The sequence below is a fragment of the Cavia porcellus genome, unplaced genomic scaffold (genome assembly GCF_034190915.1).
Source record: "Cavia porcellus strain 051 isolate PalLab524CR breed Dunkin Hartley unplaced genomic scaffold, mCavPor4.1 scaffold_30, whole genome shotgun sequence".
Taxonomy (NCBI): Eukaryota; Metazoa; Chordata; class Mammalia; order Rodentia; family Caviidae; genus Cavia; species Cavia porcellus.
In genome coordinates, this window is record NW_026947513.1 from 7,051,620 (window position 1) to 7,068,446 (window position 16,827).

General features: G+C 49.2%; 1 protein-coding gene across 5 annotated transcripts in view; it reads right to left on the reverse strand.

Moving 5' to 3' along the window:
* Ccdc149 (coiled-coil domain containing 149) overlaps window positions 1-16,827 on the reverse strand; it is an 89,410-nt gene that overhangs the window by 28,130 nt on the left and 44,453 nt on the right. For 4 of the 5 annotated variants that reach the window (XM_063240571.1, XM_023564070.2, XM_063240572.1 and 1 more), the window contains 5 exons: window positions 16,264-16,371; window positions 3,347-3,463; window positions 2,441-2,613; window positions 1,657-1,729; window positions 213-297 (listed from right to left, as the gene is read on the reverse strand). In XM_063240571.1, coding sequence (XP_063096641.1) covers window positions 213-297; window positions 1,657-1,729; window positions 2,441-2,613; window positions 3,347-3,463; window positions 16,264-16,371 — 556 coding nt within the window. The remainder of the gene's footprint in view (window positions 1-212; window positions 298-1,656; window positions 1,730-2,440; window positions 2,614-3,346; window positions 3,464-16,263; window positions 16,372-16,827) is intronic. The other variant, XM_063240570.1, reaches the window with a different exon arrangement.

Below are 16,827 nucleotides of genomic sequence, written 5' to 3' on the forward strand. Positions count from 1 at the left end.
CAGACCTACTGCAGGAGCTCGGGAACAGGCCTGGTAATCTGAGCTATAACTAGATTTCCAGGTGATTCCCATGCAGGGAGAAGTTTGGCAACCACTTCTTCTAGAACTGTCTGGCTTCTAGATCTGCAAACCCAGCAACTCAGATGTGACGTAGAGCATACTAGAAGCAATTTGTGTTTATAAGTGGTCTCATCTAAACAATGAGCACCTACCTTGCTTTGCAGACAGGACTCCAGTCAGAGCACTGCTGCTGGATTTGCCCTGGCCCTTCGAGTTTTTCCGTCTTTCAAGAGCGTTCTATAGCAGCATTGGGAGAAAATAAAAACACTTGTTAGAAACACCAACGATGCAAAAACACCTCACTGGAGGAGATGCATTCACTCACTGGCACCAAGAACCTCTTTAAAAATCCTTATGCTCCCTGACATATAGAATCCACAGTCTTTGCCAAAGTTAGGGATTTTACAGATCCAAGAAGAGTTTTGTAAAAAGGTGCTGCATAGCAAAATGATAGTAACTACACCCCCTTTTATTCAAAGGGTGTTCAACCCATGTTCATTAAATTAAATTATATCTGAAGTCAGGATACAGTGTAATGTGTAAAATCTAGTTATGGAAATCCCTTTGGAAAAGAAACAAAATGGAAAATAGATTAACTCCATGTCCCCAATAGTGGTATCCAAAGGTTTGGTCGCTGGATTGAAAAAGAAACCCATGATCAATTAGTGATGTCTGCCACAGGCATGAGATTAAGGCAATGCACATGTGTGCTGCCTATGTGTCATTCCTACAGCAAACTCATGCATTAAAGATTGACGTGTAATATGTATCAGTGCTTGGCACACAGAACAAAATAAATGTTAAATGAAGGTATCTGTATTTTTTAAAATTACATATTAAAAGCTGAATGTTTACTTGGCTGCATGTGTATCTACAGAATGGTGCAGAATAATGTGTGCCACTATGGAATGGACAAGCATGGAAATTTCTGAGAACAGAAGCTCATGCCAACAGCCACGACAATGAGCGGGCTCTCCCATGCATCTCCATGGCTGTAAAGCTGCACCCCCAGGAAGAGGAATCAATCTATTTTCAAAGCAGAGAAACCCAGGAGATTTTTCTAATTATAACACTTACAACTAACATCTGCAGAAATAGATATTATCAAACTAATGGTGCTGGAATCAGACTAAATAACAGTGGGGAGAATTCAAACGCCCTGTCCTTTCAGTGTGACGTGAACATTATCATTCGGAGTGTGATTTCCTAGCTTTGTTTCTCCCTCCCTCAGAAACCCTTTCCTTATGGATGACTACGAGATAAATAGCATCTGATGACTGCACATTTTACAGGGGAAATAGGGAGGAACCCTAATTTCACATGGGCTGGGGCGGTCAGGCAGACACGTCCAGATTCTGGAGGTCCCCAAATGCTCGGCTGACAGCAGCCACGAAAGGGCTCTGCAGAAGCTGCTCGGAAGCTGTCTGTTGTTCAGGGTTAATTTTTACTGGTTCCCCCAGTTAAAGCACTTCAGGGGCTTTCTCTGGGAGGACAGGCAAGCACTGAAATATCTTGGCACATAAAAGAGAATTAAAACAGGATGCCATTTAGATGTACAATGGTGAATCACCGGCATTATCAACACAATTTTGCTACCTTGTATTTGGCGATGTTTGATTTCAAGAGATTGACCTCTTCATGGAGATGTTTTAATCTCTCTTGAAGGTACCTGGAAAAAAATATATCCCACCAGGATATGTTTGGGAGCAAAAATTTAACAAAATACACTAAAGTCTGAGAGCAAAAAATGAAAACAACTTGCAAGAAGATCTATCTTTCGCACATAATGCTTTCCTTCTTCCTTGTTCCACAAAGGAGGAGAAAAATGTACATCTTGGTGACCTTTTCTTAAATGGATGTGATCAAGGTCAAACATGCCCAAATCACTGACACCCCGCTTTAAACAGCCCTCGCGGAGGTCCCCTAAGGGACATCAACACAGTTTTCACATAATTCTCATTAAGATGATTCCACCGGGAAGCAAGGCAGGAAGAGGCGACACCAGGCATAACACTAAGTGAGACACAGACACACTCTGAAATTTGCCTCAGGGAGAAGAGAGAGGTAAGGGAATTTCTCAATTTATTTTCTTATTCTTTTCCCTCTCCTTGATAGCAATAACAAGTAGCTCCTTCTGGCTCCTCACACTGCCGGCCCAGGCAGGGAGCGTGTGTATGTTGGGGGCTTGGGAGGGCTCCATGCATGGGAATGAGTGCCTCTCCACTTAGTTTAGGACTAGTATGTGACACTGGTAGCATTGGGGCCACGAGTTTCTTCTCACTTGTAAAGCAATATTTTCAGATGCAAACAGGGCTGCAAAGGACTTCCAGCCTGTCCCCCCGTGAAGGCCAGCACATCACCAAGCACAAAGGCCACCTGCCTGTTTTCCATACACAGGGCATCCACGTCGATGATGCGGTTCTCATGGCCACCCAGGATGTGGTTGAGCTCCTGGTTCAGCCGGTCCACTTTGTCCTGGTAGGAGGCCCGCTCTTCCTTGACATCCTGAAGCTCATCCACAGAGGCCTGCAGATCGTGCTCCAAAGACTCGATCTGCAACCCCAGATGTGCCCTCATTCAATGCAGTCCCCAGACCTGGGCCTTTTGTGACCAGAGGTGGAGCCACTTGCCCAGCTGAGTGACTATCTCTTACATGCTATAAAACCTCATGCACTACATATTAGGTAAAAGCGAAAAGTGAGCGGCTGCCTTCCTGCCAGAATTCACTACATCGGGGATGGCCAAGGCACAGCAGCTTAGTAAAGAAAGCCGAGCCTGACCCCTGCAGCGTGCCCTGAAGCCACGGCTCGCAGAGGGTGAAGTCAGCCCTGGGAACCGCTGCTGGCACCTTACAAATGCTTAACGTTTCCAGCCCACTCTGGAGCCAAGAATCTTGTTCCACTCTTCAAAACCAATTAGCCAGAGGAGGGAAATGATCCACAGGCTCTTTTAGCTGCTCCCTAACCAGGGCTCTGTACCTGCTGACATTTTACCGAAGAAGCATCACTCAGCATTTTGGTGGAAACCTACAAATTAGGGCCAGGTTGTCAGGTTTGGCTCCCCCAGCCTATCCTGGCTGGGGACAAAGTTTTTGGCTGTGTTCACAATAATGTCAGTCAGACACCCAAGGGTCAGCTTGGGACCTGGGACAGTACCAGGAGCACAGCAGTCAGCAGTGTACTCTGGCCACATCCTGCACTCAGAAGACTCGGGGTGCATGTCTGCTCTGGGGCTGTGTTCAGCTGTGCAAGCCCAACCTCCACTCTTGACTGACACCAGTGACAACCTGCTCCTTTGCTCGCTCCAGCTGCTGCACCAAGTCTTCTCTCTCGTGGGCTGCAAAATGCCGCACCCCGATTTCTTCATCTCCCAGTCTCTGCTTGGCAATTGTCATCCTTAAGAGCTTCATTTTTCATTGGTACGAAACAGAGAGAGAGAGAGAGAAGAGAGACAGAGAGAATATTTGAATGAGTAAATCCAAATAAAAACTCAAGGACACTAGAGAGAAACTTCCGATAGAAAAGGTTCTTTCAAGAAATACTAAGGATCCCGGAGCAGTGGTGCATATGTAAAACCAGCATTCTGAGAGGCTGAGGCAGGAGGAGTGTGAGTTTGAGCACAGCCTGGGCAACTTAGCAAGTTAGTAACACCCCATTGCAAAATAAAAAATGAGCTGGGGTGTAGGGCAGTGCAATCAACTGTACTGGAAAGAAAGAGATAAAGAGAGGAAAAAGAGAAAGAAGGGAGAGAAAGGAGAGGGAAGAAAGGAAGGAAAGAAGGAAGGAAGGAAGGAAAGAAGGAAGGAAGGAAGGAAGGAAGGAAGGAAGGAAGGAAGGAAAGAAAGAAGGAAGGAAGGAGGGAGGGAGGGAGAAAGAAAGAGGACACATTGTTTGCCAATATTATGAATTCTCTCCAAAAATTAAAATCTCTCCTGCAGCTGTCTGAAATCAGGGTCACGTCAGTGGTGGGTTACAGGACACACTGGCGATGCCACCGAAGTGGGAAAAAAGAACACTAACGTTTCTGTGCACTATGATCAAACTTGTGCTAAGAACTCCCGTGTAAAAGAATAAAGGACCCAATCCACAAAAACATTAAAACAGTATGATGTACGGTATTTTATAATTATACAACGTTGTAATGTTATGTCTAGGTGATACCGAGATTGTACATGCTGTCATGTTGTTTTCTAACGTTTTAAAACAGGTATGACTCAGTTTCACGGTTTGTCTTTATTTACATGTTTGAAGATCCCTAAGCAGATAATTCCAGCGTTCAAATGTTATTTTCCAAGGGTTGCCTGCAAAACCAACCGCTTTTCCAGACTGCAGACTGCAGCCTGCTTCCCGGAAAGGCACACACGGTGGGGGCCGGGCCCAGCCCCCAGGGCCACAGCACGCTCCCCGGAGCTTCTCCCGCGGAGGTTCCGAGCGCAATCCACGTGCCCCTGCAGGCGCACACGGGAGCGAGGTCCCAGGGACAGATTTTCACTGCCGCCCACGCGTGACCCCAGGATGCGGGGCACCTTTCCCCTTCTCCCGCCTGCACCTCGCGAGGCTGGTTAGTGCTCTGCAGCTTACTATTCCAGGCCCTGAAGGATGTAGGCGCAGCTGGGGCACAGGAGGGTAATGTAAGCCGTGGTGGAATATTAACTAAATAGAAATAATAAACAGCAATGAGGTCGGAAAGCAATGATGACGAAGGAAAACTAAGAAGCGTTTTCCAGCGACACTGAGTTTGGAATCTTTCCTAAAAACGACTCGATTGAATGCAACAAATGTGGGTGCCCCGCGCGGCCGCAGCCGAACCCCGCGGTGCGTGGGCGGCGCCCCGGGCTAGCTCCTGCGTGCAGACGGCCGACCCAGCCCACGCGCGTTGTCCGCGGCCTCGGTGTTTGCGAATGTGCCTACCCAGTAAAGCTGACTTTTAACCCCCCAAATCGTGGTCACTGTTGGACACGCGCAGTTGGTCATGCTCCGTCCAGCCGGGGCGCCTCCCTTCGGGTCAGCCTGCGCGCTGCGGGCGCGGGTCCCCCGCGGTCCGCTCGGCGGATTCCGTGTCTGCGCGTGTGCGGTCCTGCTGCCCGCCCCACGGCGCCCCACCCCGCTTCATGTCACAGCGTCTCCCTGCGTACAGCGTGCTGAGCTCGGGCATTCCCTGCAGAGGGAGTCTCGGAATCCCTCTTCCCGCGTGCCTGGTCACTGCTGGGAGCCCCTCTGTTTGCCACGAGGAGGGAACTCTTCCTCCTCTCTGACTGAGCCTGTGGTCTTGTTGATCCTCTCCCTTCACTGCTCTCCCTTCCCCCTCCCCGGCTTCCGGTAGCCACTCTGCTACCCCCACTTCTAGCGGAGCCACCTCCCCTAGCAGTTCCACGAGTGACTGAGGCACTTGTCTTTCTGTGCCTAGCTCCTTTTGCCTAACGTCCTGTCTTCCACGCTCCTCTGTGTTGTCACAAATGATAGGAAGTCCCCCTTTTTGAAGGCTGAGTCATATTCCACTGTGTATGTGAACCGCAGTTTCTTCAGCCATCCAAGCCCTGCCTGAGGGACCTGGAGGTTGATTCCGTATCTTGGCTACTGTGAGAAGCCCTGCCGTGAAGTCAAAGTGAGCACGGCTGTTTCATACCCCGACTTCATTTCCTTTGGAGGTCTACATTGCTGAATCACACGGTATTTGTGTTCGGTTTGGAGAATCCTACACACCATTTTCCACGGTGGCTATACTAATGGTGTGTCTCCTCCAGTTTGTAAAGGGTCCTTTGAGAGGGGTCACAAGCATGGAGCTGACAGCTGGCCCTGCGTGTGGGGAGGCCGTGCCACACGTGTGCAGTAAGCTTCCTTCAGGCATGAGCTGATGTGAGTGGATACGTATTAAACAAGGCGACTTTAAACAGAAGCACACAAGGTGTGGTTGATCGGCTCACAGGAACCTCCACAAGTGTCCCCCAGGAATGACAGCTCAGTATCTGTGAATTCAGAGTCCACAGCGACTGCGTAGAACTCATTCACAGAACTGGTCCCTGCACCTTCAAGCTGAAACGTACAGGCAATCTTCCATGTCACACAATTCTTGGCCCAGGAAGTAGAGACCCAGCAGGACCAGCCCAGAGCCAAATGAGACCAGGTGCCCCAACTGGAGGGCCCCAAAGAGGAAGCTCCACCTACTGCGCCCGCAGTCTGGGGAACTGGGGATCAGTCTTTGAAAGGTGGCATTTCCCTGAGCTGTGAAAAGCCAGACAGACAGCCTGAACTTTAAGTAATAAACACCACGGTGGCCGTGCATTCACACTACGCTTCACTGCATATTTAATTTAGAATTGCACAATTATGTTTGCTTAATGCCAATTAATTATTAAACATGTTTATTGAGGTCTGACAGCCATATAAGAGAGTCATCTTTTATATACTGGATGCCTGTTAAGCTTCAATAAATATGTTAACAATCATTTGGTGTTTAATGTGCATACGATATCTGCTGTTAAATCGCAGGGCTGCGCTGGTTGAAACATGTTTAAAAGTGAAACCAAGGGCTGGGGATGTAGCTCAGCGGCATAAGCGCCTGCCTTGCAAGCAGGCAGTTGTGAGTTTGATCTCTGGTACCGATAAAAAAGAAAAAGAAAAAAAAAAAAAAAGTGAAACCAAAGTTGGTGCTGGCTGGATCTTTCAATGGGGCTGCAGGGCACTGAGGAGGTCACCGTCCTAGTCACAGCACCACAGATTCCGAGAAGTCCTGCTTGTTCCCAGGGAGAGCTCACAGGCTGTTGCTTCGGCTGCCCCTGTCCTAGCAAGCCGTGAAACTCTGAGAACTTGTCCAGATGTCTCTGAGCATCAGCCTTCTTCCTGGTATAAATGAAGCAGTGGAAGAGGAGCCTTGTAGGAGGAGTACAGTGTACAGGCCAGGGGGGAGAGAAAGTGCAGTCCAGGGGCATTTAACAATGTTAGGGGAGTTCAGACAGCTGCGCATTAGGACGGAAAGAGGAAGAGACCAGAAAGGAAAGAGAAGAAAAGCAATTCCCAGATGCCATTGTTGCTGCCTATTCCTTTGCTCAACGCCCAGCCTGCAGTGAGGCAGGACAGGGACCCTGCTTGTGTATCAGATATACAGAGATGACACTGATTAATATGTTCAGCAAAATCAGGCTGTTCACTACATCATTCTGTAGTTCAGGCACCGACATCCAACCACGTGCCCTGGACACTTCAGACAATTTAAGGGACAGCAAGGCAATTGAGGGAGAATACAAGCCTGTGCCTGCCGCCGGCTGACCCCAGCCACTGTCCCCAGTGGAGAAGACGGCGTCGACAGGACACTTGGTGCCGGCCTGAGCACACAGGGCCTTCCTAAATGCAAGCTGCTCCTAGGAGTGGTGCCGCCATCGTGGTCGCCCCCATTGGCCAGCGCGAGTTCTGTCCCAAGCCGAGCTCTGGGCCAATCTTATCTGCAGAGAGCAGGCTGCAATGTTGATTTCTCGCCTTGGAAAGGGCTGTGAAGGGACTTTTCAGGGCACTTAATTCCCTGCCACGGGGCTGTCAGAATGCCACAGCCAGCTCCATGCCAAGCCTCAGAGTGGATCCAGGCCCTACCCGGCCGCTGCACTGCCACCAATAGCCACATCCATTTGCTGCTTTGGGTGGAAACGAATGTTTATGAATGAGCTGTAGGTGGGCTGCATGAGCCGTGCCACTGAGGAGGGGTCCAGCTGCAGCTCAGGGGTGACAGAGGGACAGGACTCAGCATGATGCAGGGAAATGGCCCTGCCCTTCCCCAGCCGCCAAGGACCTGCCCAAACTCCTTCAGTCCTCCCTGGAGACTGAGGGAAGCGGGAGTGCCTCTAGCTTTGATCTCTTTAGAGTTTCATCTCATACCCCTGAGCATCTGATACGTCTAGTTTTCATTCACCTGAATCCATTCTACCCAACAGACAGATAGTGAGAATCAGGTATGGAAGCAGCCACTCTCCAGGGGTTACATGAATCAAGCTATCCACCATGGCAAATCAACAGATAACTTGATTTAAAAAAAATAAGATAAAATTTGTCTTATAGATTGGCCAGCCATGTATGGCTATCCAGGCTGTGCACTGCACAACTCCGACTTCAGAGATTTCTATTCCCACCTGTGAAGACGCCAGGGAATGTGTGCTGTTCATCTCTCTCTCTCTCTCTCTCTCTCTCTCTCTCTCTCTCTCAGAGAGAGATGGGGTCTCACTATGTAGTTCAAGCTGGCCACAAACTCATAGCCATCTTCCTACCTCCCAAGTGCACCACAGAGCACTAAAAGCACAATCCCCAGGCAGAGTTAGCACAGCCACAGTTCTGACACACGGGCTCCCTGTGTGCTGGGGCTGTCGGCAGGATCAGGTGAAAGAATCACTAACAGGAAGTGGATGCTCCCACTCCGCGGCCCCCAGGTCTTGTGTTTTGCAGCACATTTGCACAAGTGGGGAGAGGTCGGCATGAGAAGGGATTTATTCAGCATCTGTCTGGCCGAGGGCCGACCCAGACAGCTCAACACAGGGCCGCCCGCACAGCCTTCACTGCTGTTGGCTTTCTCCTTCCTCTCCAGTTGTTCCCCAGCTTTCCGAAAACACACTCATAAAACTGGACACCTCAGACTAGAGAGGCTGCAGGCAGCTGCTGGGGTAGAGCGGTGCCCACTTCCCTGCCCTGCTGAGGCACTTGGTTCCACACAGAGCAGCACACTTAACACAAGTCAAATGGCCCCGGCCCCAACTTCCACCTCTCAGGCTCCAGAGAACACAGGAGCCACGCTCCTCAGCGTGCTGTTATCCAAGCAAGCAATGAGCCAGGGCACACAGGAGGCAGTACCCCATCCAGGCCTTCCCCTCTGGAGATACATGCTACAGCCTTACCAGGGCTGCAGAGGTGGCACTGTCGGCCTCCCACCACACTGGCCTCCCTCCAACTCATGGTTGCCTCAGGCCCTTTGCACTTCCTCTGTGCCTGGAGTGGCCAACCCACACGCTGCTTTTATCTTATTCAGGTCTCAGATCAAATGTCCACTCCTCTGGGTCATCTTCCCTGGCCACTGTAGCTGAAGCCATCCTCTCTGAGTCACTGCCATGCGCGTACTGCCCTGCCTGCTTGCCTTAACTGAGCTTTCCAGGAACCATTTCATTCACAGCTTGCAGCCTCCCTACCTGGCTATCTTAGGGAGCCCTCAACACTCAACAGATAGAGGAGGCCCTCAGTCAGGGCTCCCAACAGCTCCAGGATCCAGACAGTGCATCCCCTTGGGACTAAGGGACCAGGGCTCCTCGATATGTCCCGTGCTCTGTTCAGCAGCCAGGGGCCCCAGCACCCAAAGCGGGGGTCTCCATGCTTTGCACCCAAACACTATCTTGGGTTCTGACACATTCACCCACTTAGCTCTACCAAGCACCCAACGAGTGGCTACGGTTGTCTTTTTCAGGCAAGAAACTTACACACACACATGCATGCCTCTGATCCAGCTCTCTGGGAGGCTGAGGCAGGCGGATTGCTAGCTCAAGCCCAGCCTGGGCAGTTTAGCAGGTTAGACTCGGTCTCCAAATAAAAAATGCAAAGGGAGGAGGATGTGTGCTAGGGATGTAGCTCAGAGAGATGGCCCTGGGTTCGACCTCCTGTATTGGAAAAAACCAAACCAAACCAAAAAAGACCCAGGAAGGTAGTCATCTGCTTGAATTGCAAATGTTAGAAAGGACCCTGGCCAGGTTCAGCCTGGTCAGGGAGGGCCCAGGAATCAGGGCTGGGCCGCCTTTTCCCGGGAGCAAAGCAAGCTGCACGCGGCACTGGTCCCTTTGCACGCTTGTTTATAAACCTCAATTCAGTCCTCACTTCGGTGCAGCGCCCCCTGCCGGGCGCTGACAGCCAGCGCTCACTCCGGCCTCAGCGCCACCCCACACTCATCCCAGGTACCTGGTAGCTGCCACCCAACCCCCCAAAGCCCGCATCTCTGTGCCCAGTGCGCATGAGCAGAACCCACCCCCCACCCTCTCTGCGCTCGCTAAAACAGCAATCCTGCTGCGTGCTGCTCACAACCCCCGACTCCTTCTTTTCCCACTTAGCATCCGTTCGCCAGCATACTGTGTTCCATCCAGCACAAACTCCACCAACTCTGAGACCCGCCACTGCCACTGTGTACCTCTAAAAAGCACAGGAAGTGCAATCATACTCGTGATTAATCTCTAAGACGTCCAACTGTGAAAGCTGTCCCGGTCTCTGAGAGGGACTATCAGCTAGGGTCAGCCTCTGGAGCCGGCCCAGGGCAGACAGCTGGTCCTCAACAACAAAACAACCACAAGAGTACCTAACAAATTGAAGGGAACTTCAGTCCCTGACTGCTAAGAAGTGTGATTTCCATGCATGATCTCTGGGATGAGGAAGGCGAACCTGCTGTCTGGGTCACACAACACCCCAGAGTAGGCTCACATCACCCAGGCCAGCTCCAAACAGTTCAGGACTGACTTGCCATTGAAGCACCAGGGAGTGCGATCCAGTCTAGTGGCTTAGGAGCCTGCCGATCTTTGCTGGGATTTGCAGTGAAGATCCCGTTAGGGCAGGGATAGATGGGGCTGGTGTGGGCCGAACCTCCCCGTCACTCACTCACTGCCGTTCAGGACTGTGGCAAACGTCCACAGCTGAGGGCTGGCACGCGCTCTCCCTCTCTAAACAAAGTATACTTTAATTAGTCACCTGCATGCTCATTGGCCTGTCTTTATTGGCTGGTGGCTTTGACTTAATTGGTTTGCTTGCTGAATCCATCCAGAAGTCCCCTGTCAATAGAGGTACGTTCACAGAAGGGCTCTACCCTTTTACAGTGCCAGCAGATAAAACACAGGCACTTAAAGACTGTCAGCTGGTGTGACATAAAGCTCATTATGAAGGGCAAAGCCCGGGGTTCATGCAGTCTTGCAACAGCTAAATTTAAATCTGCCAGTGAGGTTTGGGAAGGGGGATGCATGACACCAGAGGGGACAGTTATCTGTCCCTAGCTTCCTTGCTCTGAGTGTGTCACGCTGTGGTGTGGGTCTTGCACATAGGCGTCTTGATCTTTCCTATGAAGAAAAAAGCAAACAGACAAGAGAATCCACGCAGCTGCCCCGTGGGGATGTGAGCAGTGGCCCCTGACCCCTGAGGGGCGCTCAACCCTACGGGCTCAAGGAGGCTCGAGGCAGCTCTGCACCAAAGCTCTGCACTAATGCTTGGTGCTGCCCAGAGTTGGGGTGGTGAGGAGGCAGGCTGAGTTTTGGGGCTCTGTCTGCTGGGTGTCAGGCTTCTCACCTGGATTATTGTTTCTGCTGTGTAACACATGCCAAGTCCATTGGCAACAGCCGACCCACAGGAAGGACGTCCCCAAGACTCTGGGTGAGATTCACGTAGGAGAGGACAGAGACCCATTTGTGCTATAGATAACAGCAGCACATGCGCCCCCCTGAGGGTTTCCCAGCGGCAGGCGCCGTGCTGTGGACCTCACAGATGATACTGCGAGGACACACAGCTCGGCGATCAGTCTCACCATCCTGCTTCCCATCTTTCCGGCTCTAACCACTGTCTGATGATTTTATGAATCTATGTTCTGTCTGCAACCAGAAGAAAAGCTCCCGGAGAGTGAGCGCTCTCTTCCCTAACATTTCCTCAGCTGCCAGTGTGTTAATCAGCACTTAGCAACGTGTGAATAAATGGGAAAACCCAGGGCCGGGGAAACTGAGGCCTGGAGCAAAATGACCTCCCCAAGGCCACGCAGACAGCCGGGCAGAGCAGGGCCCCCTTGCCTTCGGAGCCGCTCCCGCACTCCCAGCAGCAGGCTGGAGTCGGCCACAAACAAGGAGACACACACACACACACACACACACACACACACATACACAAACACACACACATATATTCTATGGTGTGATGCTTTTAATTGTTTTGAGAGGAACCAAGAAGAGGAATAGCTGGGTCAATTGGAACCTCTAACTTGTTTTTTGAGGAATCTCCACACTGATTTCCACAGTGGTTGCACCAGTCTACACTCCCACCAATGATAGATAAGGGCTCCTTTTCCCCCACACCCCTGACAGCGGTGTTATTGGTTGATTGCTTAACGCTACCCCTTCTTTCTGGGATGAGATGGAATCTCAGCATTGTTTTAATTTGCATCTCTTGAGTGATGAGAAATGGTGAACATTTTTTCATATATTTATTTGCCATTTCTATTTTTTCATCTGAAAGATGACTGTTCATTTTAGATGCCCGTTTTGACTGGGTCTTTAGATTGCTAGTTGTGTAGTGTGATCGGTTCTTAAATTTTCAGAGACCTTCTTCCTTCCCATCCCCTTTTGCTGAACCCTCTCTTTCCTCTTCACCCAGAAGAGGAAGCGAGGAGACCTCGGGGCTCAGGGCAGGCAGGACAAGGAGCTGCCTCTGCGGGCTCCTCTCGGACCCAAGGCCACGGCCAGTGTGCACCCCTCCCCAGAGCTGGTTCTTATTCCTCGAAGCTAACATACTTTGAGCCCTGGCTCACTACAACTTATAGACAGCCCTTCCTGGGGTAATGGGGGCATCTTGAGTCCCTCTTCCATAGAGACCTCAAGATTTAAAAAGGCAGAAGTAACCTGAGTAGGTTCCCCACTGCACATCTTTCCTCTGGTTGGAGTCGGGGATTTGTGTAAACCAGGGAGCCTGAGAAATTCTTGGGCACTGGACACAGAGATGGCAACCAGCCATGGACCACAAGCCCCCAGTTACAGGACACCCAAGCTAGCAGGGAGCCCCTACTCATGACCCAGTGAGCGCCAAGTTGCTCATAGCCCAGGACAGGGACAGCAAATCTTCCGGGAAGCTGCTGGGAATGCTTTATGGCACAGAGGGTTACACGGCTCTAGCTGAACAAATGGAAAAATTAGTCTACCCTAAAATATCCAAGGCAAGTAATTTCCTGTCACCTTGTTTCTTAAATGTGCTTAACATCTAGAAGCTAGGCTTCCCAAAATATGGCTAAGGGTCAGTAGTTAAAATGGCAACTCGGAGATAAAAATCTTCCGCTTTAATGAGCGTTCATAAATTGATGCCCTTGGCCCCTCTGTTTGGCACCAGAATTGGAACTGAACCATGATGTTCAGTGTGCAAGAACTGAACGGGCTTGAAGCAGCCACCAAGCAGGACAGCGATCCTCAGTCCACCACGGAGGCTCAGCCCCTACCCGCTCACTGTCCTCGCAGAGATGCCCCAGGCTGCCCATCTCAGATGCTTCTACCTCCTTCCTGTAGAAGAGTTTGCTTTCCTAGGTCCTTTCTCCAAATTTCTAACTATTAAAGCGAGCTACTGATGCTGAACAGAATGAATGTTTTGCATATTCATCTTTCTCCTCTTCTCTTCCTCAAATCACTTTGCTCTTCTTCTTTGCTCCCGATTGTTTATTCCACTCATCCATTCATTCATTCCATTTCTTCAACAGAGACTGTTTAAAGACTGTCTATATAAGGGAACCAAACGTTAATTCCTACAACACTGCACAAGTGAGCAACTGACCTTAGGGTTAGAGGTGCCATACAAGTGCCAGTTGAGGGGCACAGCAGGGCTCACTGGGCATGATCGGGACTGGCCCTCAAGAGCTGGAAAAGGCTCTATTTGAACTACATCCTGACAGATGAATTGGGGCTTGCAGAAGTCAAGGGGAAGAGTATTCCAGACAGAGAAAACAGCACAGCAAAGGGAAATCAGCACAAGTATGAGGGAGAATGGGCTCGGATGTGCAGGAGAAATCAGCAGAGGACACATCATAAGGACAAGGAGGTGACTCTGGGCCTGGACGGTGCTGGGAGGGCTGGGGCTGGGGCAGCAAGTGAAATGACCAATCAAAAAGCCCAACAAACCAAAACAACAAAACCTCCAAAGGGCTCACCCCTTCTCTACCACCCAGGCCTGGCCAGCTCAGAAATGGGGCTTCCTGGTCTTCCAAAACCCAGTCTCACCACCCAGTGAAGCATCTGCCCGTGGTGTTAAGGACAGGACTGAGCCGGGGGTGAGAGACCGTGACTCCCAGGCATGTGGAATAAAACAGCCCGTAACTCTGGGTAGAGCTGAAACGACACAGTCTCTGCAGCTCACTGCAGTTTTAGGATTTTTTCATGTTTTGTTTTGGACTGGGAGAGACCATTGCTGAGTGAGAGGTCTACTGAACACTAGAACATTTTCCTTGCACCTTTTGGCAGGCAAATTACTTCATAGGCCATGAAACGACTCACTAAATTCTAAACCTGGTGTGAGCAAACAAAGTTGATAAATGTGTCTAGCCACAGAAATAGAGACCTAGTGCCCAAGTCAATCGGGACATGCAGACTGGGCAATGTAAGCGGAGTCCTAAGCTCAGTGTGGTGTTACACACGCGCACCGGCTCATATATGAGTACACAAGTACATGCATACAGACTCACACACTCACACGCACGCATCCTCCCTTTTCTTGAACTATCAGTTGCCAACATCTGTTCCTAAACTGTCTGATGCTCAAAGGGAAAACCGATGAAAAGCAACGGACAGATGAGGCTGAAAGGTATTTAAGAAAGCTGGGTGGGGAGTAGCTTAGAATAACAAAAGGAAATAGAAAAAAGTCAACCAGTGATGAATAGGGAACCCCTAGGCTGCCGAGCTGGAGTCCCTGTAATGATGGTTAATACCATGTGCAAGGCTGACCAGCTTGTCCTGCACTAATTAGACTCTTTCCTGGATACTCTCTCTCACTTCCTATTTTATGACTGGGAATAGGAGAAGCTAATTTTTCAAACTTACATTAAGTGCTGTCTTCTTCCATTTCCATTAATTATAATGAAACACTCAAAGTTGGGTACTTTATAAAGTAAAAAGTTTCGCTTGGCTCCCAGTCCCAGAGGTCCAAGAGCACACAGAGGCTTCTAGAGAGGGCCCCATGGCTGCATCACAGCATGGCAGATGATATCACGGTGAGGAGGGGTACCGAGGTGGAGGGATGAGCCATATGTGCGGAAGAGCTCCCATGGAGATGAACCAGTCTTCTTGTTTTGTAACAGCTGGTTCATTTGGGGATGAATCCACGGCTGGGAGATCCACCCCACTCTTCACGAGGATGATGGGGGCATAATCACCTTCTCAGAGCCCGGTTAGTTCTAACACCTTATAATACTCTTACTAGAGGATGCCAATTCTCAGCACCTTTGGCAAGAATACGCCATAATCAAACCATCACACCTTCCCAGGAGAATATCTGCCCCCAGGTACGGTCTCTCGACCCAGCAGTGGCACTAAGTTCTCTGATCTCCTGCTATAAAAGGATTCTCTCCAGACAATTCTGTGCAGTCTCTAAAGAATGAGCATGTTTCAAAATGGCACCTTCCAATAACCAGCAATTCCCAGCAAAAACGAAAGACGCCATCATCTATCAAGGAATTTGGTAACATCTAGAAAACATTTCCCAAGAAAGCGCCCCTGAACCCACACACAATATCATTCTCTTGAGTCAAAATCCAACGCCATCTCTTGCAAAAGCTGCCTCTGGCAAGGAGTTGAAAATAAATCTATCTTGGCAAAACAGGAAATTATTTTAGAGGATAGAATTAAACTTCGGCAGTTTTTCTTCCCTTTCTCAATTTTACTTTTGTTCATAGCTTCAGCTGGGAGAGAAAGAGAGCGCACACATTTAGTTTGGACTTTATGAGTTCATATTTTATAATTAACGTTGCCAACAGGGGAGTTTGATTAATACCAAGCAGTGGATTTTGAGCAATGTTCCATACAAATTGCCAAATTTTGCAATAAAATAAATTGGTTATGTGAACATAATTAGTAGGATGACTACTTAAAATTCAAAACTGAATGTGAATAATTCCAAATCATCTGAGCCACAAATCCGTTATTTGTATAGAATGGGGAAAGTACAGGCTTTGAGTTTTATTTCACCCTCAACCACAATGTTATTCACCACCAAGCTGAACATAAAGAAACTTCTACAACGGCTTGCGACAATATTTTAGAGCAACCCAGAAACACACACATAGATGTACACACACACACACACACACACACACACAAGGGATATAATAAAGACCAGAAATGCTCAACTGAATTTTCATTGCAAATATAAAAATCTCTATCACAATTTTCAACAAATGCTGCATTCCATTTTTCTGATAGACTCCTGCGCACTTACATTAGCAGAGCTCTCTTCCTTTATATAGTCACAGTACCTTATTGTCACCCTGGACTTCTGCGAGCCTTTGCTGAAGTTCTTTAATTTCTTCTCCCAGATGTTTATTTCGGTCCTGAGAATCTCTCAATAGCTGTGAAAGATTAGCCTGGAAATATCAACACATTATGAAACACAGTCAGAAATAGAGAGGCAGAGAAACGTGGGGCTTCATCGGGCTTCCTGATGCCAACGCTACAGCCCAGCAAAACCCTATGAAGCCCATCAGAGCGAAAACATCTCTGCGTGCAGCAAGTGTGCAAATCACAGCACCACAATGCACAGGGGGTGTGAACTTGGCCTCCATTTAGGGATGTTCTTTGTTCCCAGAAGGGCCCACATAGCCCATTCCAAAGATTTCTGAGAACTCATCTCTACAATGTCCACCTTGAAAGTGGACAAAGTTCAATTCTACAGTTTGGGCTACAATATAGGAAAAGCTTTATTTTCTTGACCAGATAGTTTTTTAAAATAATCTTCTTCCAATATATATTATTTAATGAACCTGTGTTTGATATCTCAATAGCCAGAATTGTTTGTTGTTATTTTGTTTTGTTTTGAGAAG